This window comes from Sturnira hondurensis, unplaced genomic scaffold (assembly GCF_014824575.4).
Source record: "Sturnira hondurensis isolate 20B ecotype Veracruz unplaced genomic scaffold, ASM1482457v3 Scaffold0000460, whole genome shotgun sequence".
Lineage (NCBI taxonomy): Eukaryota > Metazoa > Chordata > Mammalia > Chiroptera > Phyllostomidae > Sturnira > Sturnira hondurensis.
The window spans coordinates 943,050-956,166 of NW_028073091.1; the positions used below are offsets into that span (position 1 = coordinate 943,050).

At 38.8% G+C, this 13,117-nt stretch overlaps 1 protein-coding gene across 6 annotated transcripts in view; it reads right to left on the reverse strand.

Annotated features, from left to right (window-relative positions):
* The window catches only part of AUH (AU RNA binding methylglutaconyl-CoA hydratase), a 206,620-nt gene extending 194,819 nt beyond the window's left edge, over nucleotides 1-11,801 (reverse strand). For 3 of the 6 annotated variants that reach the window (XM_037041283.1, XM_037041267.1, XM_037041275.1), the window contains exon 1: nucleotides 11,482-11,800. In XM_037041283.1, the coding sequence (XP_036897178.1) occupies nucleotides 11,482-11,737 (256 nt within the window). In that variant the 5' untranslated portion in view covers nucleotides 11,738-11,800. Of the gene's footprint in view, nucleotides 1-11,481 lie in introns of all 6 variants that reach the window. The other 3 variants (XM_037041259.1, XM_037041250.1, XM_037041286.1) reach the window with 3 other exon arrangements.
* Nucleotides 11,802-13,117: the final 1,316 nt, after the last annotated feature.

Below are 13,117 nucleotides of genomic sequence, written 5' to 3' on the forward strand. Positions count from 1 at the left end.
GTGAAGATAATATCAACATAACTATTATCAGTGATATTGTAAGCCCTGTTTATAGTTAACCTATAGATAAAGCATTGACTAATTATAAGAGAACAAAATGTAACTATCATATACTTGAATAATATAAACTAAAGTTACAAATAACAGAAATTGGAAGGTAGAAGATGAAAGAAATAAAATAGGAAACATTTCATTTTCTCATCTTACATCAAGAGGAGTCCAGGTCCTGTCTAAAAATAATTATACAGGTAAAACAACAAGAAAGGCAGTAAATAAAATTATCGTTCACAGCAAGGACTGAAGAGATATTTAATCCTTACTTTTGATGAAATGGCCTGAAAGTGAAGGAATAACACCCTTCCACAGGTTTTTTAAAAAATTTGATCAAATATATTGTTTTACTTAAAATATTTTATAAACATCAGAAATTTAATACTGACAAATTGCAGGTAATACACTGATTTCAACTTGCCTCTATCAGTAATTGAAGGATCCAGTAAGGCACAAAAACAGTTAAGGGTATAATTGAATGGAACAACACCATTCAACTACAACTTAAAACTAGATCTAACTGAATATATACCACTTGAGCCAAAAACAGATTACACATTCACCAATGCAGACCACATTCTGGGCCCAAAACACAACAAATTTTAAACAATAAACATCATATTGAAGTATGCTCTTAGATCACAAAAGAAATAAAGTAGAAATCAGTAACATTAAGACTGCTGGAAAATACCAAAATACTTGGAGATTAAGTAAGGTATTTCTAAATACCACAAAAGTTAAAAAAAAATCTCAAGGGAAACTTAAAATATTTTTAGTAAGTGAGAATAACCTGGTATTATTCTCAGTGGTATAGCTGGTATAATTCAGTGGATTGAGCACGGGCCTGTGAACCAGAGTATCACGGTTCGATCCCCAGTCAGGGCATATGCCTGGGTTGCAGGCCAATTCCCAGCAGGAGAAACACGAGAGGCAACCATACATTGATACTTCTCTCCCTCTCTCCTTCCCTTCCTCTCTAAGGATAAATAAATAATATCTTTTAAAAAATAAAAAATAAATGAGAATAAAAATACAACTTTTCAAAATTTGTGGGATACAGCAAAAGCAGTGCTTAGAGGAAATTTACAGCACTAGGTGCATATATTAAGAACCATTGCAATTGATAATCTAAGTTTCCACCTTAAAAACTTAGAACAAAAGCAATTCAAATCTAAAATAATTGAAAAGAAAAAATAGCAGAAAGCAATGAAACTAAAAATAGAAAATAAGTAGGAAAGAATCAACCCATCAAAACCTGGTTCTTTAAAAATATCAGTAAATTGATAAGACTTTAGCTTGGCTAACCTTGGGGAAAAAAGAGAAAATACAAATGACTAACATCAGAAATGGAAGAGATCATCATTAATGAATTCCACTGATATCATATACATGACAAAGGGCTATTAAAATAACTCTATGCCCACAAATTTGATAATTTAAATAAAGTGGAAGGTTTCTTTGAAAGACACAATATATCAGAACTCACACAAAATATATATAAATTGAATAGGCCTACATCAATTTAAAAAACTGAATCAACAAATAATCTTCAAAAACAGAAAATATCAGATATAAGAACAAAGTAGGAGGGATCACAATACCTGAAATCAAGATATATTACAGGGTCACAGCAATCAAAACAGCCTGGTACTGCCCTGGCTGGTGTAGCTCAGTGGATTGAGCACAGGCCTGCGAACCAAAAGATCATGGTTCGATTCCCAGTCAGGGCACATGCCTGGGTTGCGGGCAAGTTCCCAGTGGGGGACAAATGAGAGGCAACCATACATTGATATTTCTCTCCCTCTCTCCTTCCCTTCTCCTCTAAGATAAATAAATAAAATCTTAAAAAAAAAAACAGCTTGGTACTGGCATAAGAACAGACACATAGATCAATGAAACAGAACAGAGAGCCCAGAAATAAACCCAAGTCTCTACAGTCAATTAATATTCAACAAAGGGGGCAGAAGTATAAAATGAGGTAAATATAGCCTCTTCAACAAATGGTATTGGGAGATCTGGACAGCTACAGGCAAAAAAATGAAACTCAACTACCAACTTACACCATACACCAAAATAAACTCAAGGTAGATGAAAAGATTTGTAAGTCACAGAACCATACAAGTACCAGAGGAGAATAATAGGCAACAAAATCTCAGATATTCCATAGACCAATATTTTCACTGACATATCCCCTAGAGCAAGGGGCATAAAGGAAATAATAAACAAATGGTACTTCATCAAAATAAAAAGCTTCTGCATGGATAAAGAAAACATCGGTAAAATGTAAACAACAGCATGAGAAAATATATTTGCACATGATACCTCGGACAAAGGTTTGATCTCCAAAATGCAGAGAGAACTCACACAACTCCACTCCAGAAAGACAACTCAAACAAAAAATGGGCAAAGAATTTCCAGCCAAGATGGAGGAATAGGTAGATACACTTTGCCTCCTTGCAAAACCAAAAGAACAACAAATTTAAAAACAAAAAATAACCAGAACTGCCAGAGAACTGTACTGTATGAAAGACCAACAACCAAGGAGTTAAAGAAGAAACATTCAGACTGGTAGGAGGTGTAGAGAGGGCAGCCAAGGGGAGAGGACTCACGGCAAGGCATTGGCTGGAGGACTGTGGCAGGCAAGGCAGCAGCTGGCAAACCAAGTAGTCCCCCATTTGAATGTGGATAAACCAGAAGGAACAACTGAGGAGCCAGACAGACCTGAGACAGACCCCGCAAGGCAGAGTTCCAGCAACCAGAACAAAGCAAGCAGTATTGTTCCCTCTCCGACTCCTCCCCCACGTACAGCACCATAACTGGGCCACTTACGTTTGAATACCTGAGGCTCTGCCTCTTGCTAGGTAACAGGCATGTGGAGAGAAAAGAAACAGGGCTTAAGAAAAAACAAATGAAATCTCCAAAAATAGAATTAAGCTAACCTATTGGATGCAGAGTTCAAAACACTGGTAATCAGGAGGCTCACAGAAATGGTTAAGTATGGTCACAAAATAGAGAAAGAAGTGAAGGCTATGAAAGTGAAATAAAGGAAAATGAACAGGAAACCAACAGTGACGAGAAGGAACCTGAGACTCAAATCAATGGTTTGGAGCAAAAGGAAGAAATAAGCATTCATCCAGAACAGAAAGAAGAAGCAAGAATTCAAGGAGAGGCTTAGGAACCTCCAGGACAACTTTAAACATTATAACATCTGAATCAGGGATGCCAGAAGAAGAGCATGAGCAAGAAATTGAAAACTTATTTGAAAGCATAACAGAGAACTTCCTTAATATGGCAAAGGAAACAGACTTCAGGAAGTCCATGAAGCTCAGAGAGTCCCAAAGAAGTTGGATCCAAGGAAGCACACACTAAGGCACATCAGAATTACATTACCCAAGATTAAAGATAAGGAGAAAATCTTAAAAGCAGCAAGAGAAAAGGAGACAGTTATCTATGAAGGAGTTCCCATGAGACTGTCAGCTGATTTCTCAAAAGAGACCTTACAGGCAAGAAGGGGCTGGAAAGAAGTATTCCAAGTCATGAAAGGCAAGGACCTACATCCAAGATTACTCTAGCCAGCAAAGAAATCACTTAGAATGGAAAGGCAGATAAAGTGCTTCCTAGATAAGGTCAAGCTAAAGGAGTTCATCATCACCAAGCCCTTATTATATGAAATGTTAAAAGGACTTATCTAAGAAAAAGAATACAAAATTATGAAGAGTAAAATGACAACAAACTCACAACTATCAACAACTAAACCTAAAAAACAAAACTAAGCAAACAACTAGAGCAGGAACAGAATCACAGAAATGGAGATCACATGGAGGGTTATAAGCAGGGAGGGGGTGGGGGAAGCATGTGGGAAACGGTACAGGGAATAAGAAGAATAAATAGTAGGTACAAAATAGATAGGGGGAGGTTAAGAATAGTATGGGAAATGGAGAAGCCAAAGAACTTATATTTACAACCCATGGACATGAACTAAGGTGAAGGAATGATGGTGGGAGGGGGTGTACAGGGCACGGGGGACTAAAGGGGAGGAAAAAATCGGACAGCTATAATAGCATAACCAATAAAATATGTTAAAAATAAATAACTAAATGCTGGGACTAAAAAGTCACTTAAGTGAGGGGAAAAATTGGGCAAAGGACCTGAGCAGATACTTTTCCAAGGAGGACATACAGAGACATATGAAAGGATGTTCAGCATCACCAGCCATCAGAGAGATGCAAATTAAAACCACAGACCCCACTTCACATGGGTCAGAATGACCATCACAAACAAATCAACAAACAATGAGTGCTGGCCAGGTGGTGGAGAAAAGGGAACCCCAGTACACTGTTGGTGGGAATTCAGACTGGTGCAGCCACGGTGAAAAACAGTATGGAATTTCCCCAGAAAACTAAAAATAGATCTGCCTCCTGACCTGGCAACTCCACAGCTGGAATTATACCCTAGGAATCCTGAAACACCAGTCCAAAGAACCTATGCACCTCAATGTTCATAGCAACACAATTTACAATAGCAAAGTGCTGGAAGCAACCTAAATGCCCATCAGTAAATGAGTGGATCAAAACACTATGGTACATTTATGCTGGGGTCCAGCCTCAGCAGGGTTCAAGGTCCCTGAAGAACAGACAGCACAGGCAACGAATGAAGAGTCAGACACCCAATTGGATGCTGGAGAACAGCCAGCCTCTGTGGGTCTGACTGAACTCTCAGAGTTTGATTTAGGTTTTATTTTTATAGAGATTGTTATATAACATTAAAGGAACAGGTGCATGGTGTGATCAGTTAAGCAGAAAAAACAAACAGGTAACTAGGAAAAGTACAAGAATTTCCATAGTTTCGGTTATGTTAAACAAAGGTTGTTTGACCAGGAGAGCCATTAATCAGATAATTTGAAATAGCTGTATGTACAGAGTTTAAATGTCTTATTGTTTATTAAAGTTCTTAGAATTTGGCATGGGGCAAGAGGGTACGCTAGACCAAGCAGAGGTTATAGAAAAATTTATTATAAGGCCTCTGTGATGTCTAACTTAGCTATCTATCTTTCTGTCTAAATGTTTCTTTATGTAATATAGACTCTGACTCCTTGGTAATTGTTTCTACATGCTTAGTTTGTAGTAGCTAACCAACTTCTCCTGTTCATTTGCCTGTATACTTCTAATTAATACATATTCCTGTCCAAGGTAGAGGAGGGGTTGTTACTCCATCAACTTTTAGATATTCAGGGGCTACTTCATTAGGGGGGAACTTTGTTCTCTGGCCAGGAAATTATTTTGTACAATTTCATTGGAATTATGTGGATCATTGAACCTGAAATGCAAGTGTCTAAAAATCCCACCACTTATTAATCACAAAAACAAACATGCAAGGAGAGATAAACAGGAAATCCAGGCACAGTTGCCTCTGCTATGCAGATGCATCTCATCCATCCCGACTGTGTCAAGGGACAGTTGTTGGACAGCTCCCGACACATTTACACAATGGAATTCTACATAGTAAAAAGAAAAGAAGGAGCTCCTACCCTTGCAACAGCATGGATGGATGGAGAGCATTATGCTAAGTGAAATAAGCTAGGTAGGGAGAGACAAATGCCATATGATCTTACCTATAAATGGAACCTAATCAAAAAAACAAACAAGCAAGCATAATATAACCAGATATTGAGATAAAGAACAAATTGACAGTAACCAAAGGGGAGGATGGAGGAGGAAATGGGAAGGGTCATCAAAGAGTATGTATAAAAGACACAGGGATAAACTGAAAGGGGTAGGATCCAGGGTGGGAGGTGGGGATGGACTGGGGTGGGGGAGATTGGTGGGAAAGAGATGGGGACAACTGTACTTGAACAATAATTTTAAAAAGATAAAGAAAATATGAGATATACATAATTTTACAGGTGAATTCTACTAAAACACTGAAAAATAAAGTGATATAATTTCTCTATAATCTCTTCCAGAATGTAGAAGCAGAAGGAGCACTTCTAGCTCACTATGAAACCAGTGTTGCCCTCATAACAAAACCAGACAAAGACATCATAAGAAGGGAAAACTAAAGACCACCATGTTTCATGAATGTAAATACAAAAATCCTCCCTGGCTGGCGTAGCTCAGTGGATTGAGCGAGGACCTGCAAACCAAAGGATCTCGGTTTGATTCCCAGTCAGGGCACATGCCTGGGTTGCAGGCCAGTTCCCAGCAGGGGACACACCAGAGGCAACTGCACACTGATATTTCTCTCCCTCTCTCCTTCCCTTCCCTTCTAAAGATAAATAAATAAAATCTTTAAAATTTTTTTAAAAAATCCTCAACAAAGTATTAGCAAATCAAACCCAAATGTATAAAAGGAATTATATACCACAACCAAGTGGGATTTACTACAGGTATGCAAGATGGATTCAGTATTTGAAAACCAATTAACATAAACCATCACATGAACAGGCTAAACAAGAAAAATCATACAATCATCTCAATAGATGCCAAAAAAGTATTTGACAAAATTCAAAATAATAAAACACTTGGACTATGACTACATGGAAGCTTCTTCAATCTGATAAAGGGTATCTCCAAAAAGCCAAAGGTAACATCATACTCAATGATTAAAGACCGAATGCCTTCCTCCTAAGATAGCAAAATGGGAGCAAGACAACAATGTTTGATCTTAGTATTCCTATTCAACAATATAATGGAGGCTCCCTCCAGGCAGATGAGACTAGAGAAAGAAACAAGAAAATCAGATTGGAAACAAAGTAAAATTACCTCTACTTACAGATGACATGATCTGTATATATTAATACTAAGAATATCCACTAAAATCCAATGAGAACAAATAAGCAAGTTCAGCAAAGTTGCACAGTACAAGACAAACATACAAAAATAATTGCATTACAACAGGAATCAACAATCTGAAAATGAAACTAAGAAAACAATTCCATTTACGATAGCATCCAAAGAAAATAAGAGTAAATTTAACACATGAAGTGCAAACTTTGTGTTACCCTGAAAACTACCCTGAACAAAAAAATTACTCCATGTTCATGACAAGGAAAACTTACATTGTTAAGATGGCAATAATGCCCGAATTGATGTACCTAATTAAATGCAAGCCTTATTGAAACCCCAGCTGCCTCTCTTGCAGAATTTCACAAGCTTATCCTGTAATTCACATGGTTATACAAGAGTCTAGAATAGACAAAACAGAAAAGAACAAAAGTCAGAGAACTTACACTATCCAAATCAAATTTTACTACAAAGGTACAGTAATCAAACAGTATGGTACTGGCATAAAGGCAGACATGTAGATAAATGAGACTCTACTAAAAGTTCTGAAATAAACTCTTATTTGTGGTCAATTAATTCTCACTTAATCTTAGCCAAAAGGCCAAGAAGCAATTTATAGTCAATTAATCTTCTACAAGGGTGCCAAACCAATTCAGTGGTGAAAGAATAGTCTTTTCAACCAATACTGCTAGGATGCTGGATAGCCACAGGCAAAAGTTAACCAATTACCTCACACTGCATACAAAATCTAATTCAAAACAGATCACAGAAACAAATACAATAGCTAAAACCATACAACTCTAGAAGAAAACAGGTATAAATCACTGTGACCGTAGGTTAAGTGAGTTTCTTAGGTATGATCCAAAGGCACAGCAATAAAAGAGACAAATACATAAACCGAACTACATCAAAAAATGAGGGTTCTTCAAAATAAACCATTAAAGTGAAAAGATAACCCACAAAACAGGAGAAAATACTTGCAAATCAAGTATGTGATAAGGAATCTACATCCAGAATATATAAAGAATCTTATAATTCAACAGTCAAAAGACAATGCAATTAAAACGGGCAGAGGATTTGAGAAAACGTTTCTCTAAAAAAGATATACACATGGCCAAAAGATATACACATAAGCAGATGAAAAGATACTCAAAATCACTAACCATCAAGCAAATCCAAATCAAAGCCACAAGCCACAACATCCCTTGACAAGCACCAGGATGGCTGCAAACACAAACAATAACAAGTTCTGGTCAGGATGTTAAGAAATTGAAGCCCTCACACCTCATAGGTGGGAATGTAAATTTTGTAGCCACTTTGGAAAAGTTTGCTAGTTCCTCAAAATGTTAATTACAGAATTACCATATGATCCAGCAATTCCACTCCTAATGAAAACATATGTTCACAAAAAACATGTACATGAATATCCCAAGCAGCACTGTCCACAATATCCAAACAGTAACAATCCAAATTTACATCAATGATAAAAGATAGAATGTGGTATATCCATACAATGAAATATTATTCAGGCATAGAAAGTAATGAACCACATTTTGGACTATGTACATATAGTACTTCACCTGCATGAAGTACTATACATACAAAATGAATCAACCCTGAAAACATAATGCTAAGTGAAAAAAAGACACAAAAGACTACATGTGATTTCTTTATATAAAATGAGCAGAGTAGACAAATCTATTGAGACAGAAAGTAGGTAGGTGGGTCTAATTTGGGGGCAGCAGAGCTATGACAATGGGAAGTCAAGTCACTGCTAAATAGAATGGGGTTTCTCTTTGCATTGATAAAAATGTTCTAAAATTAGATTTTGGTGAATACATTATGTGAATACAGTAAAAATAATTGCACATTTTGAATTTTATGGCATGCGAATTACATCTCAATTAAGATCAAGATGTAATTCACATGCCATAAAATATATGAAAGTATAATTTAAAAACATGAGAAAAACACAGGAAAAGAACTAACCTGTTAAAAAGAAAACCAAGTAGGTGTAGGAAGGAAGACCAGCTATGAGATTTCTGTAACAGTCTACCTGGGACAATGCTGGCTTGGACAAGAATGGTATGTAAAGAACACAGAGTAAAGTGGAAAGATTTCAAAGACACTCCGGAAGACTTGAAAATCTAATGTGAACAAGGCGGAAGAGGCAGGTATTAAGAATGACTTGCATTATGCATGTACCTGTTTGCTCTATTTCTGCCAGCAGTTGGTCCACTATGGTTCACAAAGATGATCTTTGAAATGGGTCACAATGATGAGAAGTTTGCCAGACTGTGAGAAAGTTGGTAAGGGGAAGAACAGGTCATTTCACCTGAATGCAAAACAGCAAAACAGCAAAACAGCAAAACAGCAAAGCTTAGGTGCTGCTAAAGGCCTGCCAGCTGCAAGGACATGCAGGCAATAGGAAGCCAGAGGTTTTTAAATGAGCAGAGAAGTGATTCTTGGCCTTGAAAAAAGGTAATCCAGTGCTAGGTGTGAAGAACAAACTGGGAAAAAGAATGACCAGTTAACTTATAAAGAAGGCTGTTGCCCAAGGCCATGAGAGACCACTGTAAACCATGACCAGGACTGCTGACCAGAATTAAGTAAGGTTGGACAATGCAAAAAATGACCACTAAAGAAACCTGGCATATATCCTTGTGCCTCCACAACAAATTACAAATAGGGGACCCAAATAACAGATGAGGGTTGATGTACTTGCATTCACCCACCTCTACCTACAAGGACAGGGAGCAGTTTCAGAGTTCTAATACTCCTTGCAGATTGCCTAAGAGAACCAAATTTTGAACTAGCCTCTATGAGAAGCAGAAGCACCAGGGAGACCCCTTCAATAGCAATATCTTTGTCCTCATGTTTTAATTTGCACTGCTTATTGCTGATTCGATAGTAAAACAAAGTGTACTCAGCTAAGCCTGAGCTGTCAATTCTTGCCAATTCCTAGAGGAGGCTGGGTCAATTTTCTTAAGAAACTGTAATGTTCCAATACCTGACTTTTACAGGTTACTTCAGGTAACTAGAGGCATCTGAATTAATCAAATTGTATGTTCTAATTTCTTCTCTTTGATCCTTTTAGGTCCTAACTTAAGGAATTTCCAGATATTTTATGAAAACATTTTCAATTGGAATTCGTTAAATTATAAAGATAAAAAATATATAGAACATGATGCAAATTGCTAACTGTACCTGCAATCCTTTTGTATCTCATGTATAGTTGCTACACCTAATGTAATTGAAATTCCACTGAAACTAAGCTTACCCAAAAGTCGGCGGCATTCACATCTTTGATCACTCCAGTGCCAACCTACTTTCCAGCTAAATTTCTCAGTATTTTGCCTGTCATGACACACTTTCCTTATGATATTTCCCCAAAACACATGCTCATATTCCACCCTTGTCTCTGTCTGAAATAAACAAATAACAAATGAAATAACCCATCATACTCCACAGCACCCACTCTTAGTCAGATATTTGGTGGGCAATTTACATTACCATCTAATCTTTACAGCAACCATACAAAGTTGGTATTATTTTTCCTATTTCACACACAAGGAAGTTGAGGCACAGAAGAGTTGCTTTAAAAACCCTCACTAATATCCAATTCCACTGACTAGTAAGGAATGCCATGGAACCTGTTTCATCTGGCAAAACCCTAACCTCTCAAATCTTCCAATTTCCTCCAAATGACCAATCATATGGGCCTTAGGGATATGATTGCCCTGTGTTCTCACCAAACCTTTGACGTTAACACAGCCTTACAATCACCAATATCTTCCTCACTATTCTAGGACCTGCTTAAAGACAGCAATCATGACTTAACTCATTTTACACTTCTGCCTAAGAGACTATAGATGCTCAATTAACTGTGAGTCAAAATTAAATGACTAGTCCTCTGGCAAAGTGCTATTACACCTTTCATGACCCCTTTAGGTTTTCCTCACCTGGAAACTGAAAGGAATATAGCTTCAACTATAATTCCTCAAGAATGACAGATACCTTCTTCCACAGACCTCCCTCCCACTGTATTGTATTGCTACATCCGTCTCCTCCCACCTCAAGGGCAAGATCACTATCATCCACAATTTTGTCTCAAGAGCTTAGCACGGGGTACAGTAACGGGAAGACGAAAAAAGTGCTCAAAATTGTTTAACTGAAGTTAAATAGTATCCCCAAACTAACTTTCTAGAATAAAATGGACAAAGGGAAAAACTGTTCCAGTTGAAAGGCTTTAAATTTAAAATATGCCCTTCAAAATAAACGGCATTCTCACTGGAGATTCTAAAACTACCCACAAACATCTGAGTTCACAGAAAGCAAGAATTACAGAGCAAGAACAAAACCTAGAAGCAAATATCACACACCGGGTTTACTGACCTTAGCTAGTCTAGAAATGAGGACGTAAACCGCATTTGTCTTCGGCGCTGAGCGGGGCCACTTTTACAGGTAAGCTGCCCTGTAGTATTCAATAGATTTCTAGGCACTGGAAGCGCTAAACCAGTGCAATCTATGTTCGAGTAGGGCAAAAGAGGGACCTGGACCCCGGGCGCTCAGGGCCAATGACGTCAGCCTCACCACGACCTTGCAACACATTCCTAGGACCCGGGGCCGCCAGCGCCGTGTCACTCACCTCGGTTTTCCTCCTCCAGGTACCGCACCCTCAGCTCGTCCTCCGTCTTCAACTCAGAGCTGTAACCCCGCCGCAAGATAGTCCCCCCGGCCGCGGGCGTCCAGCCCCGGACCCAGATCGCCCGACCGATCCGCGGGCCAGTAAAAGAGCCGGGCAGTCTCCACCTAGGGCCAAGCGGCGCACAGCAAGCGGCTGCCAAGTGTGCGCGGCTGCCCCGCAAAGCGACCAATGCCCCAGGTGCCACTGCCACCGCCATATTGTCTGTTTACAGCGCGGGCCTGCGCCTGCTACCCCGCCCCCGCCACGCTCACACCGCTAGGCACGCCCAGGCCCCGCCCCGAGCCTCACTGCAGGGCCCAGTCCCCGGAGCTTCGCTGGCGGGTGCTCTAGGCCCCGCCCCTCCACGACTCGCCACGCCCGGACCCAGTAACTGAGCTTTCCCTATCGGACTGTTCCAGGCCTCAGTTTCCTGACACCAGTTGTAATGGCTTGTCCAGAAAGGACAAGGGAAAAGTAGTTCTCCAAGGGTGTAAAATAGTTATATGTAAGAAGTCCCAGCAGGGAGTTTCCTCCCGGCACTCCCTGGGGTTCTGTGTTAGCTTGGAAGGTAGACTAAAATGCCTCAGGTTTCGCTGGCAGGGTAGCAGCTCTGCGCGGAACCGTGGTTTATTACTCATACTCTTGAGAACCACGGGTTACCGGTTAAGCGTGTCTGTAAACATACGTGATGCTTAGTCTATGGAGTTCAGGAGGGAGTGAGAACAGCCAATAACAACAGGGGCCCTTAAGCCCACCGACTCAAGCTGGTAAGATGGCCCTTCCGGAGTCCCAGTAAGGCGCCATGGTATTAACAAAAGGGACTCATCCAAATGCTGTGTTCAGTGGGTTTTAGAGCAGATGGCTCCTTCCTGGACCAGAAACGCAGATCACTTAGAAGGTGCTCATCAAAGTCCCTTGCTTAGAATTTTCTCCTACCTAGCTTTTATCAAATCTCAACAGAGAAAAGGTGTTTAGAAATATTGTTTGAAAAATATGCTGCTTTGAGCATACTCACACTGCCACACAAATTTCTGCTATTGCACATTGATTACATTTTTGTTCTGTTTTTCCAATTTTATTTTTCAATTAAAATTTACATTCAATATTATTTTGTTTTAGGTGTATAGCATCTGCTATGGGAATGTTATTGAGAGTACTTTATATTTTGTAAAAATAGCACTTGTGAAATTTCTCTTGAAGTTTGGGACAAGGGGAAACTGCTTCCTCTTGTGTCTTTTTACATTTTCTAATGATCATGTTCACTTTAACTGCTAAGAAACAACTTTATAGCTCAACTCTTGTGATTATTACTATTATTGAATTACTGTTCATTTGTTTTAGTTGCTAAAGGTTTTGATATCTTTATGTTGGCTCATTCATAGATTGTAAATTCAAATAAAGGAGTTACAGAACACCTGACAGTGCTATTTAAAATTATATAACCTCAGAAAATACTTGCAATTGATTAGGATAACACAAAACAATAATCATTGATTGTTTGGGTTATATTAGAAATCAGAATAAGAAGGATAGCCTATTTATTGTTTTGATGGGCACAGAGCCTGATAGCAAAATGCAACAGAGAAACACTAGCCCC